Source organism: Lithobates pipiens, unplaced genomic scaffold, assembly GCF_037356315.1.
Source record: "Lithobates pipiens isolate NorthernLeopardFrog02 unplaced genomic scaffold, aLitPip1_a1.2 Scaffold_28, whole genome shotgun sequence".
Classification (NCBI taxonomy): Eukaryota; Metazoa; Chordata; class Amphibia; order Anura; family Ranidae; genus Lithobates; species Lithobates pipiens.
This window is the reverse complement of record NW_027507789.1, coordinates 209250939-209275291: the sequence shown is the minus strand read 5'-3', so window position 1 is coordinate 209275291 and position 24353 is coordinate 209250939. Positions and strand designations below refer to the sequence as shown.

At 43.0% G+C, this 24353-nt stretch overlaps 1 protein-coding gene across 1 annotated transcript in view; it reads left to right on the top strand.

Annotated features, from left to right (window-relative positions):
- RTEL1 (regulator of telomere elongation helicase 1) overlaps nt 1-24353 on the top strand; it is a gene marked incomplete at its 5' end in the record, with an annotated part of 273291 nt that overhangs the window by 69968 nt on the left and 178970 nt on the right. The window contains 7 exon segments of the mRNA XM_077460418.1: nt 6364-6496; nt 8377-8490; nt 9459-9499; nt 12705-12790; nt 15582-15659; nt 23559-23636; nt 23721-23867. Coding sequence (XP_077316544.1) covers nt 6364-6496; nt 8377-8490; nt 9459-9499; nt 12705-12790; nt 15582-15659; nt 23559-23636; nt 23721-23867 — 677 coding nt within the window.

Genomic DNA, 24353 nt, shown 5'->3' with positions numbered 1-24353 from the left:
AGCCAGAGGTCATGTGAATAGAACTGGACTGAAGTTACCCTAGAGAGACAGTCGCTCTATTAATCATGCTTAGGCAGGTTTGTGTTGCTGCCTGTTGCAATTCCTTCCATTCCAGCTGAGTCAATCGATTGACTGGTCAGGGGATGCATGTGTAGTAGGGACAGCAAGGAGTCATGGGACATGTAGTCCTAAAGATTTAAAATTTCTGATGTGCTCAGGATGTGCTCCCTAACTAGGCATGCTGGGTAGTTCTGAACAAAGGGACAGTTTACCATGATGGTATCTAATCTCTGAGTGGATTTTAATGTAGTATAGAGCAGTATATCCATTTGGGTTTAATATTATTTAACGTATACCTAAGCCATAGCTGTTTTAGTATGGAGTTGTCAGATCCCCCCCCCCCCCCCCCCCCGTTTTTGTCCCATTTGGGAAAATTCTCTTTCCTTCTTAACCTGTAGATCTAACAAAGTCAAAGGAAACCTTTCCTAACTAATGGGACATCCCCTCAAGTGCTATCACCATTGTAAGGTTTCCCCTTGCTTTCGTTTTCCCATCATCCTCTAGAAGTTTGGATTGCCCATCTCTTTCTATCTTGATGACAATGGTCACCAGGGCAAATAGAGAAGGCTAATCTTTCCAGCGGGGATACAGACAGCGCTAAAACCCATACTGGGGTTTTGATCCTTCTCTTCTCCATCCAAAACCAAAAATTACGTTTTTGTCACTAGGTATACTAAAAGCAGAAGTCCAGGTAACAGTGTACAACCTGTAACCTTACATCACCTCTACAGGTTCGTTCAATCCAGAAGTCTAGTTTAGCTCAACAGTGGTCAGTCATAGCCTTGCTGATCTGGGATCCTGTGTTCCATATCCACCAGGGGCACTGAAGTAACTGAAAGCAGATTCTGTTTGGTGCTTGGTTGTACAAACAGATATGTAGAAACTTTAGATATATCATGTTCAATTCCAACAGGCACTGTGTACATTGTACCTTCTTTATGTATGTGTTTTAGCAAAAGTTGTAGCTGTCTCTCTTCTTTTTTTGTACCATTGTCCAGCCCTAGATCACCTGCTGGTGGTACTGTGAGCCAGAGTGCAAGGTTGTAGTTTCAGTGTCCATCAGTGGGTTTCCACATGATACTGGCTGCTGGGAGGGTATTTAAAGAGGAACTGCAGTCTGCTCTCATAATTTGTAATAAAACATCTTTGCCATTCTGAAGCTTCCCTCCGACTACTTTGCCTATTATTTTATATATACTGTGATTCTGTGCTTGCCAAATAGGCTGCTGAAATCTCCCTCGACTAAGGCTGGCTGCAGACATTTTAACTGTGGGCAGCTGAAACTGCTGCCTGTTCACTTCCTGGATTTACACACACACACACACACTCCCCTGTTAGTGCCGGTCTCTGCTAGCCAGTATCCTGTTTCTTCCCTGTTTGCTGTACTCTGTATCCTGTTGCCTTGTGCAGTGAGGGAAAAAAGTATTTGATCTCCTGCTGATTTTATACATTTGCCCTTTGACAAAAAATTATCAGTCTATCATTTTAATGGTAGGTTTATTTTAACTGTAAGAGACAGAATAATAACAAAAATATCCAGAAAAATCGCATTTCAAAAAAGTTATAAATTGATTTGCATTTTAATGTGTGAAATAAGTATTTGATCCCCTATCAATCAGCAAGATTTCTGGCTCCCAGGTGTCTTCTATACAGATAACGAGCTGAGATTTGGAGCACTCTCTTAAAGGAAGTGCTCTTAATCTCGGCTTGTTACCTGTATAAAAGACACCTGTCCACAGAAGCAATCAGATCTCTCTCTCCACCATGGCCAAGACCAAAGAGCTGTCCAAGGATGTCAGAGACAAGAATGTAGACCTACTCAAGGCTGGAATGGGCTACAGGACCATCGCCAAGCAGCTTGATGAGGGGGTGACAACAGTTGGTGTGATTATTTGCAAATGGAAGAAACATAAAATAACGGTCAATCTCCCTCGGCCTGGGGCTCCATGCAAGATCTCACCTCATGGAGTTTCAGTGATCATGAGGACAGTGAGAAATCGGCCCAGAACCACATGGGAGAATCTTGTCAATGATCTCAAGGCAGCTGGGACCATAGTCACCAAGATAAATTGCAAACCGGGGGAATTTTCCTTTAAATGGGACTTTAAGGGGCACTACACCTCTACAGATCAAGACCGTAAATATAAAAAATTATTTGAAAAAGGTTAAAAGTAGGATATACAATACAGAGAGTGTACATGATGAAAATACAAAGATATGCAAAGATACAATACAGTTGGAGACAGCCACTGCTCTGTTGGATAAATAAAGCAACAGAGATGACCCAACGTGTTTCAAGCGATATTTGTTCTCTTCTTCAGGGGTAGATGGTTAGACGCAGGACTTAAATACATCTATAATTGATAAGACAGGTATAAGAAAATATGCATTGTAAAACAAGCAAAACATCAAAAATTCAGTCAAACAATTTGTGTGAATCCACTGACCATGAAACTTGCATAAAAAAATTCAATGATCTTGCATCCACGTTAAAACATTTGGAAAAAATGCTGCTGCCTTAAGCCAACCAGTTTGGGTCCAGAGAAATGGGTACACCCAGGAAAAGCAATCCAAGGCCCAGGATGGTCACTCACAGAGGGCACTCCAACACGGCCCCAATGGGAATACCTCACGTATGACCCAAAGCGACAAATATCGTTAGAGACAAAAAAAGAGGGGGTATAAATCTAGTGTTAGGACCAAAAATGAGGGGTCTTACTATATAAGTGTCTGTTTGGAGCATACATACCTGGCTTATTTGTGGATAATTCAGGAACAGGAGAGTGCCAGAGGTCAGAAACGGTTAACTTCAGATGTTTGGAGTCTGTGCCCAAATAAAAATTAAAGGGGCCTATGGAGGGGGAACATAAAAAAAAAGACCCCATCAGGTCACAAAGTGATATGCATAAATATGCACCCGTTGTCTAGTATCTATATGTATGTAGAATTAGTACCCCCCCCCCCCCCCCCCCCCCAATGTAACTGGATAGTTCCAAAAGGATTACCTCGATTAGGGCTTGGTTCATGTGTAGTCCTGTCTGACCTGGGTGTGCAGCCTAAAATGATGTTGGAACAGACATTGTTTTATGGGGTTGATAGGGAGATCACATGGACCAATCCTAGTGGTGGTGCGGGGAGGAGCTCACGATTGAGGAGCGCTGCCCGATTCCCCGGCGCGTGAAAGCACCTCCACCACGACTTCCTGATGGAAAGAGCATATCTGGCATCACATGGACGCCGGGCGAGCCGTGGTAACGTCATACAGCGTCTGGCGTGACGTAATGGCGGGAAACCTGACTCTATAACTCCAATCAAAGGATGCCGGGCACGTCATGAAATGGCGTGAACCCCCCCCCGTGCGCCAAGTGAGGGACCTACTGGGTGTGTGCTGTGGTGCACCAAATCATCCATAACCGGACCAGAATGGCTAAAAGGCAGGCACATTAGGAAGGAAGAAAACAGAAAATGATTGTGAACACAGAATCATATAGATGTACAATCATCCACAGAAAATATCTAAACGAGTTCCATGCAGTATATATGTGAAAATTCAAACATTACTTAATAGAAATGGATGGAGAGTGGAAAGGAAGACATGAGACATGGGGGGAAAGGGGAGGGGGGGGGTTTCAAGTTGCAAAATTAGATGGTAAATGCCAAAAACTGCAATAGAAAGGCGTATATATGTACATTCATTATATAGAAAATATAAACAATTTTTTCTGCAGAACTTAGTTTGGTCATTGCCCTAGAGATCTCTCATTGGGGTCATTTTGGTTCCCATTCAGAACCCCCATTGAGGCCAGGTGGTTTTGTCGCATTGAGGCAGAAAATCCACCTTTTGTTCATGCTCTAATAGTCTTCTTCCAATCCCCTTAGTTCCAAAGGGAAGACCGGGATTGCAGGTCCTCATTGAAGTGATGTGGCGATAGGCTCTTCGCCAAAATTCTTGTATGGTCTTCCCAACGTAAAAGCATGCACAGTCACAGAGAAGGAGATAAACCACACTGGGCATTTGGCAATCAGCGTAGTGTTTCGGTCTGTAGCATTACCCTTTGGGTAGTATGTTTTTTGATGTGTTTAGAAACTGCCAGTAATTACATCCGCCACAGGTAAATGTTCCTGCACATTTACAGGGATCTCTTCATCTCCCTCCCCTGAATTCACTGGACACTAGCTGGTCTCTTGGGGATCTAGCCCGTCTGAAAGTGAAGGCGGGGTGTCTGACACAAAAGGACCTATGAGAGGGTCCATGGTCAGAACGAGGCAGTATTTGTCGATGATACGCCTGATGGTTTTATGTTGATTTGAGAATTTCGGTGATGATGGAGATTGGATTTCTTCTTTTATTTTTATTTTTTATAATCCGAACAGTTCCCCCTTATCCTCAGATACTGGCTGTAGAGGATAGAGGAAATTAATGCTTGTGGATGGAAGCTGCTAGCGTGTAGTATGGCGTCGCCAGCCGTAAGTTTCCTATATAGACTACTGGTAAGTAGGACATTCTCATCTTTGTGGATGGTAACATCAAGGAAAGTGATGGAACAACAATCCTACGTCCTAGTAAACGTTAGTTTGAAATTGTTTTGGTTAAGTTGATAAAGAAAAGTTTTTGTAATTGATCAATAGGCCAATCCCATACAAGAAAAATGTTGTCTATATATCTATACCAGACAGTGTTCTCCATGAAGGGGATCATATCTTCCGATTTAATAGTCACCAAGAAAACAATTGGTAACTCTACTGAAATCCTGCAGCGCCCGCAATGTCCCCCTGCTCAAAAAAAACACATGTACAGGCCTGTCTGAAGTTTGTCAATGAACATCTGAATGACTCAGAGGAGAATTGGGTGAAAGTGTTGTGGTTGGATGAGACCAAATTCGAGTTTTTGGTATCAACTCAACTCGCCGTGTTTTGGAGGAGGAATGCTGCCTATGACCTCAAGAACACCATCCCCACTGTCAAACATAGAGGTGGAAACATTATACCCTGGGGGGTGTTTTTCTGCTAAGGAGACAGGACAACTTCACCGCATCAAAGGACACGGCCATGTGCCCTCAAATCATGGGTGAGAACCTCCTTCCCCCATCCAGAGCATTTTAAATGGGTTGTGGATGGGTATTCCAGCATGACAATGACACAAAACACAGAGGCAAGGTAATGAAGGAGTGGCTCAAGAAGAAGTACATTAAGGTCCTGGAGTGGCCTAGCCAGTCTCCAGACCTTAATCCCATAGAAAATATGAGGAGGGAGCTGAAGGTGTGAGTTATCAAACGTCAGCCTCAAAACCTTACTTGGACTTGGAGAGGATCTGCAAAGAGTAGTGGGACAAAATCCATCCTGAGATGTGTGCAAACCTGGTGGCCAACTACAAGAAACGTATGACCTCTGTGACTGCCAAAAAGGGTTTTGCCGCCAAATGCTAAGTCATATTTCTGAAAGGGGTCAAATAATTGATTAAAATGCAAATCAATTAATAACTTTTATGAAATGCGTTTTTCTGGATATTTTTGTTTTTCTGTCTCTCACTAGTAAAGTAAACCTACCATTAAAATTGTGGACTGATTTTTTTTCTTTGTCAGTGGGCAAACGTACAAAATCAGCAGGGGATCAAATCATTTTTTTCCCTTACTGTATCTGGTCTCCCTTGTTCCTGGTCCAAGTTTTGGTTCCCCTTTCCATCTGCTCCCTGCACCTCAAGTTTTCCCTGCCTTTGTGTTCCCCATTTTCTATATATTGTATATAGTTGTCAGTCAGGCTTTTGTCACTCTTTTGGTGAGGTATTTTGTCAATGGGTTTTTGGTTGACTTGTATCTTTGCTGCGGGTCAATGTTTGGACAGATTTTGTTTCACTGTAAATACATCTCATTTAACCCATAACCAGTCTGGTCTCAGTCTACTAAGTGTAGCCATGCAATTCTAGCCATATCTGCTGCTGATTTCTGACAACCATTTATTAAGGCTGGGTTCACATATGTGAGCCCGCGGTTCCCAGCACGGGTCCACTCCGTGTCTGTTCACTGGTTCAGGTTTAAATCGGGTCCAAATGTTTTGACTGAGTTCTTTAACCAAACCCAAAGATGCACAGGACCCTTTTGGAATGCTGCTCACACCTGTGCAAGCCAGACACACTCACCTGTCATGCGAATTGGATGTGGGGAAAGCCGTATCTAATTCACACACATGTGAACCCAGCTTTAGACTTCCTTTGGCTGATTTCAGTATATAGTGATTATCTGGAGTTCCTCTTGAAAACTGAGTATGTCCCTTAATTTATTTTCCATCTGTGCATGTGTGTTGCAGGGAAGGTGCTCAGTTACTGGTGTTTCAGTCCTGGTTACACAATGCATGACCTAGTGAGACAAGGAGTGCGAAGCATCATACTGACCAGTGGAACTCTATGCCCCCTCTCTTCCTTCACCATGGAGATGCAGATGTAAGTTTTTATTTTGCTGTGGATTGCATACTGCTTATTGTGGTGAACTATGTTAAATGGTACCTATGTACCTTCTTGGGTAATGGAAGCCTCTAAACTAGGGTTTCTCAACCATGGTTCCATTAAACTGTAGGGTTCCTTCAAGGTTGTTGGGGATTCCTTGAGCAATATTTGTCTCTCTGATAAGTTCCCACTGGCACCATTAATCATTTTAGCTATCTGTAAAGCGGTAATTCTTTCCAATGGCCACAAGTCTAAGGAGCATTCTTCCCACTGACCATCACACTAATGTGTCATGAGTTGTAGATATAGTCATTATTTGCAGGGGTGCCCTGAGACTGGAAAGCTAATTTAAGGGTTCTTCTGTGTTTGAAAAAGTTGGGAAAGGCTTCTCTAAACCCAGAGTACTCAAATACTATGTGTAAATATCAACGTCTGATCTGAAGTTCTTGCTTGGCTCTGCCCACTCATCCAGCTTTTTGAATGAGCGTCATCTCTAACAAATAGAAAAGGCAGAGCGATTCTAGAAAATATGGGCAAGCACCATTGAGTGACTGCAGTAACATTGGGGTTTATTTGCTAAAGGCAAATCCACTGTTCACTTGGAAATGCAGTCACTGTAGATCTTGGGGAGGGGGACATGCAAGGGAAAAAAAAAAAAACATTTTTGCTTGTACATGATTGAATGATGGAAATCAGAAGAACTTCCCCTCATTTCAGATCTACAGCGACTGCACTTGCAGTGCACAGTGGATTTTTCTTTTACTGAATCAACCCCATCGATACCACTTTACGTGGGTCTGGGAACATTTTACAGGGCTCATCCTTCCGCAAAGGCAACCTGTTATATTGGAAGTTTTCAGAGGCTTTGGGGATATAAAGAAATGTGCAATTCATCATTAACCACTTGCTGACAATATAACTTGGATATATGGCAGCAAGGTGGCACTGCTGAACACTTCCGGGTCTGGGGAGTGAATGGGTGCTGGCGGTGGACTGCTCCCGCTGTGATTATACACAGTGGGAGCTGATCTGCAGGTACTGCGGGCTTTGTCTGCTGGCACCCGTCGACCATCCAGCATTGACGACATGGCTCCTGTGTCAATTTTCTAAATTGTAGGGTTTTTTTTTGTTTATAGTGCAAAAAGAAACAAAAAAACAGATGTGATCAAATACCACCAATAGAAAGCTCTGTTTGTGGGAAAAGATCACATATGGCATACATTTTATTTGGGTACATCGTTGCATGACCGCACAATTGTCAGTTAAATGAATGGAGGTTAAGTGCAATTATATTTAAGGAAGCAAAAATATTGAAATATAATACTTGCATGTGGTAATATAATGCAGGTGCTGTAAATCCAAAAAGTCCTTTATAAACTGTGAGGGATGTTGGTATAAACCACAAAGCTTTGTATTAAAGTGCTTATAAAATGTGAGCTCTCATCAGCCACTTGTGTAACTCCTATGTAGTTATTCTACTTGGATCTCACTCAGCTAATGTGCAAGCCAGGTTTCCTTCCTCTGGCAGAGGTTTGGGATATGTTTCATGTTGAACTGACAGGGAGTTGGAAGCGTTCACAGAAAAATTCACTGCTCATCCCCCACGTGACATTGCACACCATGGCTCTGCCAAGGAAACAAATGAAGGCTTCAGGTTTAGCAGCATGCCATTCAACTATCCATGCTTTGCCAAACATAAGAAATTTCAGACTGTTCTTTTTCCTGCATTAGCTGAATGAAGCAAAGGGGCCAAAGTAAACACGGGGTGTTGCATTTCAGGCTTAATAATTACCTGTCCTCTCTGAATACCAATGTGCACAATCTGCTCTTTGTAGCTGGTTATGTACAACTTTTTAGCTGTATTTTTCTGCTTTCAGACCTTTTCAAGTGTCTCTAGAAAACCCACACGTGATAGAGAAACACCAGATTTGGGTCGGAGTTGTTCCCCAGGGTCCTGATGGAGCTAAGCTGAGCTCAGCGTATGACAGAAGGTTTGTTATCCTGTTTTGAGAGTCACAATCATGCTATGTTGGGTTTGACCCCCTGTTTAAAGAGAACCTGTAATAACTCTTGTGTTCTGGTACACTTGAGGGGGGGGGGGGGATTTAAAAGAGAAGTATGGGTTTAGCTTTTTTTCCCTATTCATACTTACCTCACTGGATGCAGCACCAGGCCAATGCGGCAGCTGTCCCCTGGCATCTCTACACTGACAACCGAGCCACCGAACATAACCGATGGCTTGGTTCTCACTCCTCCCCGAGTAGAGAGATGCTGACTGTCAGTCAGCATTGCTTCTGCTCTGCTCCTCCACACTCACTCAACATTGAGCTGTGGAGGGGCGAGGAGCGGCTGTCTCAGTGGCTTGCTGAGACTGTCATTAGTCAAAACAGCTGGCGGATCCAGACTTCGGAAGTCGGGATGACGCGCTGCCTCCACTGATTGCATTGACATCAGTGGAGAGCGGACTTCAGTGCCCCTCCATGTTAGCCTATATGTCCATGCACACACAGGCATTTACAGGAGTTTAGAGGGAAAAAAACAAACTTATCACTTGTACGTTCAAGAGAGGAGTGTTTTAGCTAAAAAAAACACCAAAAACTTGCCTACACATGCCTAAGCCCTAGGCAGGTTTATTCATGTCGACGTCCAAAATAAATTATTATTCTGGCCAATGAAATGAATAAACTTCCAAGCGCTGGACACGCCTAGACGTGTTTGCAAAAACACGTTTTTTAAGCTGCTTTTCTCTTGTCGGGAGAAAAGCTTTTGCAAAAGCCCCAGTGTGCATGAGGCCTAAATGTAATTTTACTTATTAAAATAAAGTGTTCACCTTTTCAAAAACAAAGATAAATCGGGGCATACTGTGTATGTCTTCATCTGGCTCCAAGGGGTTTGTGGTGCGGCCACTGACTGGATATCATATCATTCATGTTGATTTCTGCTTTCCTATCTCTTTCAGATTTTCGACTGATTACTTATCTTCTCTTGGAATGACAATTGGTAATAGCCCGTTGCTTGTTAGCAATATGATTCATTGTATTTAAGTAAAGCTGTTACAATCCTGTGTGATCCAGATCCAAGCAAATTTCAAACATGTGCACAGTCATGGCTTTATGTAAATCACATGTCAAATATGCAAAATAACACGACTAATATGTCAGATATAGATGTAGACAGCGGAAAGTTTTTACACGTTTCCGCTTCTGTAAAAATCAAGCTTGTAACAGTTTTCACACAATTATGCTATATATCCTTTAAGTCAAAGTTCAAGATTTAAGAGATTACAAAAACAAAGTAATGTAACGTGAAACACCAAACAAATGTTATACCACCAACCCCCCCCCCCCCCCCCCCCCCCCCCCCCCCGAGCCAATTGAAAAGGCAATAATAGACATATAAGTGATCCAAAAGAGCATCATACAAAAAGAAAAAGTAAGGCCAATGGTGCATTGCATACCATAGCTAAGTAATGGATGCAGTACTTTTTTTTTTTTTTTATCCGGTCCAGTCATGTAACTCTAAAGCTTCAGCTCCCTTGTGTAATGGAGCACTTCACAGTGGCTGTGAATTCCAAAAACTGTGATGTCATCCATAGGCTCCTATAGCCCAGCCATTGTCTGCACTCCCTCCTTTCCTCTGCAGCAGCCAATCACTGTCACAAGGGAGCCAGAGCTGCCGGATCACGTAACTGGACCATCATGAGAAAGATCTAGAGCTGTCATTGATGACCTTCTGAAAATCTAGTTGCCTAGCCATTCCAGGATTTAAAGTTGAGGGGAAGGCTACACAACAGCTTATTTGTTAAATTATGCTTCTCCTTTGCTCTGAACCTTTAATTCTTTCTAAATCTTTTTTATTTTATTTGAGTTTCTCTGTCTTCGTGTGACTGCAAAGGTGGTGGGTGTGATAACACTAAGAGCTTTGAACCTTGGGTAAGTGACATTATGGCTGTAGGGAATTCAGCACCATTGCACAGGTCGGCTGATGCTTTGCAGTCACCTCAAAAAGCAATTTATTAGAAAACCTAAGCAGGGAGGATCAAAGCAGAGGGCACGTGTCATTTAACAGGTAGGTTATTGTGTAGCCTTTCATTCTACCTGAATACAAGCATGTCACAAGTGTAATCCAGGTTTTACTCTGGCGCAGTGATGGTCAATGACTGAAATTACCCAAAGCCAGAGAATTGGGATGACGGCAGAGGAACTAGCATATCCAGGGCCAGGTCATCAACGGCAGCTCCTGCACTATTCCCATGTCAGACCTCGTTTAAAGCCCAACTCCGAGCTGTCCTATGTTTCCCACAGTGTCTCACCTTCCCCAAATCCCCGCTATGCAGTATTTATTTTTATTCAAATTTTTTTTTTTTCTAAATACTAACTTTGTTCAGGATGGTAAATCAATGCAGTCCCCTTCCTCCTTAATTTGTTTTGAAATGGTTGCTGAAATTAGACATTAGCAGTCATGCTGTTTGTACAGTTAGGGCCGGTTCACACAGCGGGCGATGCGAGGCGACACGACTCGCCCCGCCTCGCTCCCGCAAGTCGCCCCCGTTCTGTACAATGGAACCGTTCTGAGAGGAGCGACTCGAGTCGCTCCGACTCAGAAAAAAGGTTCCTGTACTACTTCTGGGCGACTTCGGGAGCGAATTGCATTGACTTCTATACAGAAGTCATCTGCAAGTCGCCGCTGAGGTCGCCGCAGGTCGCGGCGAGGCAAGTCGGAGACGCCTCGCCGCGCCTGCAGTGTGAACCGGCCCTTAGGCTCTTTCGTCAGTAAGCGATTTTGCAAGCTAGACGTCTGGGTTCATTGGCCGTACTCTTTTATTTTTGTTCACTGACTGGCAAAACAAAGCTAGAAAAGTTTTTTTTTTTTGCAATGGCAACACACTTAGTCCATGAAAAAAAATATATATTGTAGATTTCTTGGAAGCTGGCCATAATATACTAAAAGGGTTTGTGATCTCATGTTTCTTGTGCATCCTCCTAACTTACTCAGTTTATGCACAAATCTGACTCTACTTTGTTTCCCTTATTAAAGAGAAATGTGTGACTCTTTAAATGTATTTTTTATATATCGAGGACATTTTTTTATTGAACAATTTGTGGCAGTCCAGAACAAGTATATACCGGGTTTATCGGCCTATAACACGCACCCCAAGTTTAGGAGGGAAGTTTAAGGAAAAAAATCTTACAATTAAATGCCCATCGATGCAGCCTTATCGGTGTCCATCTGCAGCCTTGTCCATCATTGCACCCTTGTCAGTGTCATTTGCCGCCGAGAACGGCTGCCCAGAGGCTCACAACGACGGGGGATCGGCGTATAACACGCACCTGCGATTTTCCCCCTAATTTTAAGGTAACAATAAATACGGTACATACACAAAAAAGAAACATTTCCAAGACAATTTCAAACATTTAGGCTACTTTCACACTGGGGCTGCTCTATGTATCCATTCAGACACAAAGCTGCAGCTTGATCCCACCCCTCTTTCCTCATTGGCTCACTAACTTTGACTGCAGCGGGAGCCAATGGTGCCTACTTCTGTGTCTCAGCCAGTCAGGAGGGAGAGTCCCAGACAGCCGAGGCACTAGTGCAACGTCAATGGATCGCGATGGGGCTCAGATAAATATTAAGGGCACTGCTGCACACAGAAGGTTTTTTTTTATCTTAATTCATAGAATTTCTGCCTTTTAGAACCACTTTAACCTAATTCTGTCTGTGCGATAGGAAATGATGGCCAACCTTCACATTGGGACACAGGCAAAAAATAAAAAGGAACATGATGAGACTTCTAATCTTGCATAGCTAGATTAAAATTGCCTCCTTGCATTGGTGGTCAGAGTTGGTGGGAGATCAACCCACCTTTGCTCATTGCTCAAGGAAACCCTAACAACCTCAGGAGGAACCCTAGTTGAGAAACGCTAACTTAGGGTCTAGGGGGACATTGGTCTGAAATACTCTATTAAGCGTATCCACTACTCCTTTCCGGGAAAAAATGTAGCTTTGGACATGGTCATAATAGGTGGATCAGGTCACCATGATCTCCCCTACATCTACAGCAAAGGGGATCAGAAAGAGTAGGCATTTTATCTTAAGTAGAGTGAATTTTCAATAGGATATAATATATATAGTTGAGATAATTTTTGGGACTCTTTATATTTCTTGATCTGGTGAATTCACCAAGTGTCTTTGTTTTGGTTGATAGGTAATATCGCTCGTGTAGTTCCACATGGGCTGCTGATCTTTTTCCCATCCTATCCTGTCATGGATAAAAGCATTGAGTTCTGGAAGGTGAGGACATGGCCCGCTGCTCTTATTGAATGTCTTATAAAAGTTCATACTATGTACTGCTGCATTTGAGCTTACAGTCTAGCAAAAAGAAAACTTGGGTATGATGGATTCTGTGTTCTTTGGAAGTGATAAATATTAGCTTTTGAAAAGACAAAATATACAAATAAAACATTATTTAATATAATCTATAATGAATAAATATATCTTGATTAGAAGAATAACAAGTTAAATGGTATCAAATCACGTTTTTTTTTTTTTTTTTTTTTTTTATTACATTTATTTACAAGGGTTCTTGTTATATGTATATGCAAACAAAATATGCCACATAGGGCGTTAAGAAAGAAAAATAAAAACCTAACCATGGAGCATACGTAGACAATAAAAGGCACTTAAGTGCATTGCAGCAACCCCATAGCGACTTACAGATATTAATATATAGAAAAAGACAACTATTAAAAAGGACAAACAATAAAAGGAAACCAGACAAGTGCACTTATGCGGTAAGGGGCCTATCCCAGGGTGGGGCACATAAACTCAAGCCATTGTGACCAGATTGCATCAAACTTCCTCACTGAGTTTCTAAGGAAATTTGTATGTTTTTTTTTATGTACTTGTTGCATGGTTGCAATCCAGTCAGATAAGGTAGGAGAGCACGGGGAAGCCCAACTAAGGGCAATTTTGTCCGCAGGCCATAAGGAAGGAAAGCAAAACCGTAATCTGTACTTGAGGATCAAATTCTGGCCACACGTTTTTATACATTTCTTTTATTTGCGTTTATACATTTCTCTTGCACAATTTTCCTTTAGAGTTACCAAAACAATAAAATATGAGGTCAAACCTAAACGCTTTCAATTTGTATGCAATCAGGCAGCCTCTTGAACTACATAGATGAAGGTAAATATAACCTATACAGAGTAAGAAAACTGTTTAATGCGTGGCCAGCTTAAAGTGGAGGAAACAATGTACAGTAGCTCAATAGACAAGTGAGTGGTTCAACTGGAAGATTTACCTAAAAAAGCCCATTAAGTGTACCTACCACCCCCTGCTCTATACCTTTTTTGAAGTTTGGGACAACGCCATAAGAGGTGAATAAGGGAGCCAGAATTACTGTATCTAGCACAAGCCGGGTCAGGTCTTAGACCTACAACCAAGAAATTCAGGGGTTCTATATACCCTATACAATATAAAAACGTAGGTTAATCTGTGGGAGGGGGAAAGGGAAACTAAATTGAGGACTGGAGGACCTCTTCCTGAGCGTCCCCTGTGATAGGACCTATGTCTTGTTCCCATCTCGTTCTGGAGAGCATTGGAAATTTCAACAGAAATTTGTCTAACAAAGCTTAATAGGTGTCTAAGACGGGGGCTTGTTGGATTTAGGGTAGCGGGAGACTGTGGCTAATTAAGCCCGTAGGGACTGCTACACACGGTTCTCCAGTTCGGGGAGGGCATCCAAAGACATCCTCCCAAAATCCCGCACATCGGGCATGTTCTTTGACCGCTGTGTCCTTTTGGTGATCACAGCCCCAAAGGGCCAATCACAGCGGCACTTTAACATGCGATCAGCTGTGTCCAATCACAGCTGGTCACATGTAAACAGACTTGTTGGTTATTGGCAGTCCTTTTCTCACATGCTGCCTCTCTGTGTGAGGAAGCAAGTGCCGACAACTAGCAAGGCTGACATTACATCATTTACACTGATGATCAGGGCAAAAGGCGAAGCTCTGCTTGTCTGCCTCCCCCTCTCACTTCCACATTTGGCACCTTTGGGGGGGGGGGGTACCTGGTTTTAACAGGTACCCACTCCCACTTCTGGCTGAGTTCTCCGTGACGAACTTAGCCAGACGTTCGGGCCCCTCCTCCTTCCTCCACAGCCTGCCCATTCACAAAGCGCAGCACACTAGAAAACCAAGCTGTGAAGCTGCAAGGCTTTACTGCCTGTTTCTCTTGGTCAAGATGGCGACGCGAACACCCGATAGCCGATTGGAAAATTGGCTTGGGTGAGGACGCTGGATTCCTGCATAGGCATGTGCCCTAATATTTGTCATTTGTGTGTACAGTGTTGCATGACCACGCCACTGTCATTTAAACTGCGACAGTGCTGAAAATTGGCCTGGGTGGGAAGGGGGTGAAAGTGCCCAGTATTGAAATGGTTACATATAAATTATCACATCAATAAAACGTGGGATTAACAATAATATAAGCAAAGCTACCCTCTTATACTACCACTTCCTGGGATATATAAAGTTCTATACCTAATTCCAAACAGTACCATAGACAAGAAGTTATAATTATATAAAGTTTTGTTCACATTAGAATTATCAGGATTATACCACTCAGCAACAGTCCAATGGGTGATGAGCAATGCAGGTAATTATGCAAATGAAAGATTATAGAAAAGAAACAAACGTGAATCCAACAGCAATCACTTTAGTATCAAAGGTATTAGAGGTCTTATGTCAAGACAGATATCAACGACTCATTCCAGCTGGGGTATGCATACACATGAAATATGGAATGAGATTTCAACCTAGCCGAACTCACAGGTCCACTTCAAGAAGCTTTTTTTTCCAGAGTCCAATCTTGCAATATTCATAATCTACACTGAAGTCTATGGACATAGGAAGGAGCCAATACATTTCCATTTGTGGATTGCAGGAGGGAATCTGTAGATGCTGAATAACACAAACTGCGGGGCCTGAGTATTCTAAGAGAACAACGCTTACCACTGCAGTACCAAGCTCCCGTAATTTATCACGTTTACTTGCAAAACTCAAACTGCTTTCGTTTGCAGGAAAATGGACTTTCCTCCCGAATTGAGGATGTTAAGCCGATGTTTGTGGAGCCAAGAGGCAAAGGAACATTTACTGAGGTGAGATAGCTAAATATTTGCTGCTGGCATTCTGCTCTGCCTTTCGCTGCTTTCACACTGAGGCCCTTTACAGGCGCTATAGTGATAAAAATAGTGCCCTGTAAAGAGCCTCTCCTCTCACTCCAGTGTGAAAGCCCAAGTGCTTTCACACTGGAGCGGTGCTCTTGCAGGATGGTAAAAAAAAGTCCTGCAAGCAGCATCTTTGCAGCGCTGTAGGAGCGGTGTGTACACCGCTCCTACAGCGCCCCTGCCCATTGAAATCAATGGGCAGCGCTGGAAAAGTGCCGGTGCTTTGCAAGCAGTTTTAACCCTTTTTTTGGCCGCTAGCGGGGGTTAAAAGCACCCCGCTATCGTCAAAATAGTGGTGCATTACCGCCTACACCCCAGTGTGAAAGCGGCCTGAGTGTTTACATGGTTTACTTGTAGTGAGCCACTGGCTTGTTTTTGACACTTTCCTTGCCACCAATGTACATGGCATCACAGCCCTGTAAACTGACTTGTACAGATGCGACAATCGTACTACACATATTTAGTATCTCTTGGAATGCCAGAGTAAGCTCAATAATTCTAGGGCCATCATTTACGGTTAACTGAATTGATGACCAAGTTGTTGGCTTTGGAAAATTTTGGGAAGCTCGTCACTGATTCACAGGTGTCCTCATATTTAATGCTTAACATCTTTGGTATATTTTACTCCTTGCATCCTCGGCTTTTTAATATTATATTAATCAACAGATAATTATGGCTTTGATCAATACTTTCCCTAAAAAATAAAAAATAAATGACAGCTACCAGTATTTGTTTCTTCAGGGTCTCTGCTTTCAGAAAATGTTTGGGGTGTTTTTTTTTTTTTTTGTTTTTTTTTTTTTTACTAATCTTCAGACCTAAGAGGTGCATCTTAAAGTGATATTAAAGTCTAACTAAAAGAAAATCTGGTCCCACTGCAAGTTAGTGCCGTTATGTGCTAGGTTACATCGCATACTAGCACATTATGAAAGACTTACCTCTAAAACTAAACCCTCCAGCGGCACGCCATCACAGCTTACTGTGCTTTCATCTTCACCCAGTCTTCCTTCCAGGTTCGCAGGCTCCAGCCATTTGAATGGCCAAGCCGCCATGATGCCACAGTTGTGACAAAGCGCTCTGGATTGACAGCACACATTCATTGTGCCCTCAATTCAGAGTTCAGTGTGCATGTGCCAGTGATGTCACCGGCTACAAAACCAGCGGTTATTTCCTCAATGGTGCACGTTTTGGGAGATATTAATTTTACCTACAGATGAGCTTATTTGTTAGCTTACCTATGAGTAAAAGTAACAAAGTGGAGTTTACTACCACTTTAATGTGCACAAAAAAAAAAAAATGCAAGAATGGCTTTGGCACTCTCCTGCTGCTCATTTTGGGGTTGGAAGCCAAAAGAAATACCTGTTACCTTTTGAGTATGGAGGACCATGCGACAACGTTGGGCCAATCTGTGCCATCATAGGGAATGCATAGCCCTGTGTGTCTTCTATAGTTGTAGTTTACATATGGCTTTCCTTTCAATCCCAGTAGCAGAATGGAGCCCTGGGGGGAGCAAAAGGATGGTAAGTATATGTACATTGCGTCCGGGAAGTATTCACAACGCTTCACGCTTTCCACATTTTGTTATGTTACAGCCTTATTCCAAAATGGAATAAATTCATTATTTTCCTCAAAATTCTACAAACAATATCCCATAATGACGAGGTGAAAGAAGTTTGTTGAAATCTTTGCTAATTTATTTTAAAAAAAAAGTAAAAAAAAAAAAAATCCCATGTACATAAGTATTCACAGCCTTTGCCGTGACACTCAAAATTGAGCTCAGATTTCCACTGATCATCCTTGAGATGTTTCTACAACTTGATTGGAGTCCACCTGTGGTAAATTCAGATGATTGGACATGATTTGGAAAGGCACACACCTGTCTATATAAGGTCCCACAGTTAAAGCGTAACTCCACTTTTGTTGAGAAAAAAAACATTCCCCTCTGGGTGATCTATGTATATTGCAAGGATTTTACCAAATTTTGTTGCAGATTCTTTGTTATTTTGAAGAAATCCATGTGTTTTTCTCTGTGGCTCTGTAACTGCGTGGGACTAATGGGAGTGGTTTCATAATTAACTGTCAGCTGTGGCAGTAGCAGGGCACTAAAGAGGAAATCTGCTAGGCCTGCATCCCTTTTGACGGGTTTCTATTGAAAGTATCTCTCAAAAAATGACATTTTTGTTGCAGGAGATGCCTGAAATCTGACTTGTATCTTAGTGCAGATTTCTAAGAAAATTTTTGAGCCAATCACACAAGCAGGAAATTATGTTTCTGGGGGGTGGCCAGTACACACTGTGTGTGCAGAACAACTCCAGATAGCTATATTGCAATGCATTCTCAGAAAATTACAGAGCTGCAGATTGAAAAGGAAAGGTAATTTTTAATAACATTTAATTACAATATGAATAGTGTTGCAATTATATGCGCTATATTTTTTTCTTTTTTTGCTATTTTTTTTTTCCCCCCACGAAAATGGAGTTACCCTTTAACAATGCATGTCAGAGCACAAATCAAGCCATGAAGTCCAAGGAATTGTCTGTAGACCTCGGAGACGGGTTTGTATGGAGTGACAGATCTGGGGAAGGGTACAGAAAATGTCTGCAGCATTGAAGCTCCCAATAAGCACAATTTCCTCCATCATCCGTAAATCGAAGAAGTTTGGAACCACCAGAACTCTTCCTAGAGCGGGCCGCCCAGCCAAACTGAGTGATCGGGGGAGAAGGGCCTTAGTCAGGGAGGTGACCAAGAACCCGATAGTCACTCTGACAGAGCTCCAATGTTTCTCTCTGGAGAGAAGAGAACCTTCCAGAAGAAAAATCTTCTCTGCAGCACTCCACCAATCAGGCCTGTATGGTAGAGTTGTCAGACGGAAGCCACTCCTCAGTACAATACACGACAGCCCGTCTGAAATTTGCCAAAAGGCACCTGAAGAACTCTCAGACCGTGAGAAACGAAATGCTCTGGTCTGATGAAACAAAGATCAAACTCTTTGGCCTGAATAGCAAGCTTCATGTCTGGAGGAAACCAGGCACCACTCATCACCTGGCCAATACCATCCCTACAGTGAAGCATGGTGGCGGTGTTGCGTCACATTCAGCTACCTGCTGGAGTGCGCATGCGCATATGCGTTCCAACGCTGTTGTAAGACACCGCTTTGCCACAGGGCCCCTTGCGGGCTCACCATGCTTCGGGCACGGCCTCGCTTTGTTCGGCATAATTAAAATCTAACTCTATGTTCACTTGGATGTTGGGGCTTGAACCTGGACTCGGGGGTGCGGCCACAAAATTCTGTGCAAGCGCAGATCGCCACAGTATTGGAACGCATATGGCGGTGTTTTGAATGCTCAGTCCAGAGGGTAGCCAAATGTGATCCAGAGGGTAGCCAAATGTGATGGGTCGCCATATGTGATGAAACAGGGGCAGCATCATGCTGTGGGGATGGTTTTCAGTGACAGGAACTGGGAGACTAGTCAGGATTGAGGGAAAGATGAATGCAGCAATGCACAGAGACATCCTTGATAAAAACCTGCTCCAGAGCACTTTGGACCTCAGACTGGGGCGAAGGTTTATCTTCCAACAGGACAATAACTCTAAGCACACAGCCAAGATAACAAAAGTGGCTACGGGACAACTCTGTGAATGTCCTTGGGTAGCCTAGCCAGAGCCCAGACTTGAACCCGACTGCACGTCTCTGGAGAGATCTGAAAATGGCTGTGCATTGACTCTCCCCATCCAACCTGATAGAGCTTGAGATGTCCTGCAAAGAAGAATGGGGGAAACTGCCCAAAAATAGGTGTGCCAAGATGGTATTATCATACTTAAAAACACTTCAGGCTATAAATTGGTGCCAAAGGAGCTTCACCAAGTATTGAGCAAAGATTGTGAATACTTATGTACATGGGATTGTTTATTTTTAATAAATTAGTAAAAAAAAAAAAACTTCTTTCATGTGGTCTTTATGGGGTATTGTTGGTAGAATTTTGAGGGAAAAATGGATTTAATCCATTTTGGAATAAGCCTGTAACCTAACAAAATGTGGAAAAAGTGAAGCGCTGTGAATACTTTCCAGATGCACTGTATCAGTGAAGCTCTGTAAATGGTGAACCTATTGCTTCGCCCTTCATGGGGGAAAATGGACCTAAAACAAGCCTGCCGCTTGTGAAGTTTGTATAATCTCAGTTCATATCCTGCATCCCTGTTGCAGGTCCGTGCATAACTAGGCAGCGCAATCGGGAAGACCGCTTCCTCACAACCTGCATCTGTAACGAGTAGTTTCCATGATTCTGCAATCACATGTTCCTTCTAAAGAGGACCTTATGTTTCTGGAATGCCGTATTTCATCAGCGCATGTTGTTCATTTTAGGATTTGTCTTCTACAGAATCTGTTTATTGCTGATCTTAGCTCCCGCATTTCCTAAAGTCCCTTCATTTCACAACGCCTGTGTTGAGTGACGATCATTCAAGGGAGTCGCGTAGGAAGTGGTTTTGGCAGGTGGTGTGTGGCAGAGTGAGGTAGAACAATGGTATGCAGGAATAATATTGTGGTATGGACACTTAAGACCTGACTCACCTGAAAGTCAAATCCTCTTTAAAAATGAACGACGTTGTCATCTTTGATGTGGAAAGCTTCAAAGTTGCATCAAAGTAATCTATGAAATATATTACAAGGTGGGTGGTCAATTTTAGACTTCATGTACACTAACTACTCCTAAACTTTAGGAGCTTTTGGCGGTTTTTTAAATTTATTTTTATTTTTTGCCTAAGCTCATAACTCCATGAAAGCCTGTGTGTCCATGTACACATAGGCTTTTACAATCGTTTAGGAGCTGCTGCGGTTAGGGGAGGTTCAACCCTCCTCTCCTGAATGCGGAAGTATCGTGTTCAGAATAGGAACATTCTGAGTGACGGACACAAAATCGTGGTAAAATCCGGGTGCCAGGTTTTTGGCTTGTTGACTGACCGGTAGGAAGGATGTGACTCCCGCATAGGAGAGTCGATTTTCCTGACACCAAGCCAAGGCTGTATGCTGAGCTGCATGCACAGGTTGGTGTCCATTCAGAAAGGACATTATAAACAGGCAGGTACGTTTTTGTTTTTATTGCAGAGGTGAAAGTGCAAGTTTTTTGTTACTAAAGGTTTAGTTCCCTGTTTTAATAGAAGCAAATGGCTCAGGACCACTGATAAAGTAGTATGGCAGGTCCTCCTGTGCCAGGGCCAGGACCCGTTTGTTCAAAAGGGTGTCCTGTGCACCTACCGAGCATGAGGGCTGGCTGGCTGTATTGCCTTATTGCTTACACTTGTGGCTCTTTTGCATCCCAATGCTGTTTTACCAGTTACTACTCTTTCTTCTTCCAGCTGTACTGAAGGGGCATTTAATTCTAGTGTCTGTGACCCCCCCCCCCCCTCCACCTGTTGCCAGGCCCACCCTGTATACCCCCCCTCCCACAGTGCTGGTGGCTTCTCCCCTCTCCTCCAGGATGGAACTCGTGGGGAGGGGGGTATGAGGGTAAAAATGTTTACTAGCCCCCTCCTTTCTTGAGTGTACGATCACTCACTGTGTCCATTCATCACCGAAGCATAGTAAACGGTTTAATATTCTTCAGTTTGTGAATGAACAGGAGCCGCACAGCACTTCATTCACTGTCCATTGCAGCTGCGGCTGCAAAGAAAGGGACTGAGGAATCTCTGTCCTCAGTTCCATCCTGTCTCAAATGTGAGACATCAGGGTTCTGTTTAGACCCATGATATTTCAACAAAGGTACCTCAACCGCAATACATTTTTTATTTTTTTTAATTCTTAAAAATAGTTGAAAACAATGAATTTTTCATATGTGCTTTGCTCTCTGAATAGTCAGTCAGTATTTAGATTTCACAAATGGTGGGGAGTCGTATTGCCTCCTCGCCGCCTGTTTTAACCCCGTTGTGTGGCGCTTGCAGAACAAGCTATTCATCCGAATGGGTCTTGATCGATGAGGGTGTAATTTCTGCCATGTCTGTGAAGCACAGCATCGCATTCTGTAAATACACAGATGAAATACATATACAGTACGAGATCTGTTTTACCTGCCAAAGGATTTTATTTCTGTTCATGCATTCTTGATATTTGCACCACTCTGGCACAAAACACCGTCCTGTTTGGCGGGAGAGGAGACCTAATCTTTCTCTGACGTTAGTTTTTCTTTGACTATACTATGCACCAGGGGTTGACAAATTTGCTTGGAATCTAGGAGCCAGCTAAAAAAGTTAGGAGCCAGGTCCGTGACGGCGATCTGGACCTGTCCCTGGCCTGACATGGAGACGAGTGAGGGGAAGATAGCCCCCAGCCCCCCACCTGTCTCCAAGTCATTGCCCATAGCTCTTAGAGGGACATTTTTAAATTGCATTTTAGTGTAAATATGAGATGTGAGGTCTCTCTGACCCCCCGGATCTCATATATAAAAGAGGACCTGTCATGCTTTTTTCTATTACAAGGGATTTTTACATTCCTTGTAATAGGAATAAAAGTGACACACATTTTTTTTTTTAAAAGAACAGTGAAAAAAATAAAAATAAAAGTTAAAATAAGAAAAAAAAATTGTTTTAAATGCGCCCTGTCTTGCCAAGCTTGCGTGCAGAAGCGAACGCATATATGAAAGCGGTGTTCAAACCACACATGTGAGGTATCGCTGCGATCGGTAGAGTAAGAGCAATAATTCTAGCCCCAGACCTCCTCTGTAACTCAAAACGTGCAACCTTTAAACGTCGCCTATGGAGATTTTAAAGGGTAAAAGTTTGTCGCCATTCCATGAGCGGGCGCAATTTTGAAGCGTGACATGTTGGGTATCGATTTACTCGGCGTAACATTATCTTTCACAATATAAAAAAAAAATTGGGCTAACTTTACTGTTGTCTTTTTTTTTTTTATTAAATAAAAATTTTTTCCCCAAAAAAAGTGCGCTTGTAAGTCCGCTGTGCAAATATGGTGTGACAGACAGTATTGCAACGACCACCATTTTACTCTCTAGGGTGTTAGAAAAAATAATTTAAAAAAAAAAATATATATTATATTATATTATATTAATATAAATATATATATATATATATTTTTTTTTGTTTGTTTTGTTTAGGGGTTCTAAGTAAAGGGATGGAGAAAGACTGGCCCATTAGCATTGTTGGTTGTAATTCCAACGGCCACCACAAGAGGGCGCCAGATTCCAGAAGGAACCATAGGATCACAGAAGGCCTCAAAGCCGGGGGCTCAATTACCGGCCGCCTGCGGCGCGGCCCGACGCGATCGCGCGGGGGGGGGGGGGGTCCACGGAGACAGGATACCCCCAGCTATGCTGCCCCAGGCGCAAGGTCGCTGATTCTAGTCGCCAATGCGACCTGGCGACCGGGTTTTGTCGAGCACTGCTATGCACTATATTACCAAAAGTACTGGTACTCCCCCCCCCCCCCCCCCCCCCCCCCTTTACACGCACATTAACTTTAATGTCAACCCAGTCTTAGTCCGTAGGGATGAATATTGAGTTGATCCACCCTTTGCTGCTATAACAACTTCAACTCTTCTGGAAAGGCCATCCACAAGGTTTAGGAGTGTGTCTATGGGAATGTTTGACCAATCTTCCAGTAGAGCATTTGTGAGGTCAGGCACTGATGTTGGATTCTGTGCTGGCCAGTCCAGTTTCTCCACCCTAAACCCTCTCATCCATGTCTTTATGGACCTTGTTTGTGATCGGATTGTTAGTACAGTGGCTCAGATTGGAGCGGTCTCGCCACACTAGTGGTGTGTACGAGGCTGTAGAGCCTGCATTGTGGGTGTTTTCATTTGTTGTCCTTTTACTTGTCTTCCAGATTATGGATGCGTATTATGAGAAAATACAAGCTCCCAATGGCTCCGGTGCCAGCTTCCTTGCTGTGTGTCGAGGAAAGGTGTGTGTTACAGGATGCTCATCGACCTGCTAAAACATAACCAAGTTTAGCATGCTATACTAATGCCTCTCTGTCCATTTCCAGGCTAGTGAGGGCTTGGATTTTGCGGATTGCAACGGCCGTGGTGTAATAATCACAGGGCTTCCTTTTCCACCAAGAATGGACCCTCGGGTGGTCCTGAAGATGCAGTTCCTTGATGAAATGAGGAGAACAGCGGGACCAAGTGGGAAGGTACTTGTCATTTTCAATGTTTAGATCCCCGGTGTCCAACATGTGGCCCTTTGGTTATGATGTGCAGCCCTCAGAAGTATGTAGTGGGAACATTAGGGTGATAGCATTGACCTCTGCTAGCCCCATGCAACATGTTCTCATTTTTAGATCGTCTTCTGCAGGATATCCCCAGTCAACAGTGTATCCTGTCCACCCTCTGACCCTCATTTCCACCCTGACCCTCATTTCCACTATTGGGTCTGCAGTCTCTGACAGTCCTCTCGAGCATACATACATTGAACATTATGTGTCCTTTGACATCGGGGTGAGGTTTCCTTTCACTCATAAACTGACAGTAACTGCTATAGATGGATTATAGTGTGAGATCATTAAAAAATGACCTGATTAGTCAAATGTAATCTTTTACCTATGGGTAACCATTAAAGTACAGTTGTGCTCATAAGTTTACATACCCTGGTTGAAGTTATGATTTCTTGGGCATTTTTA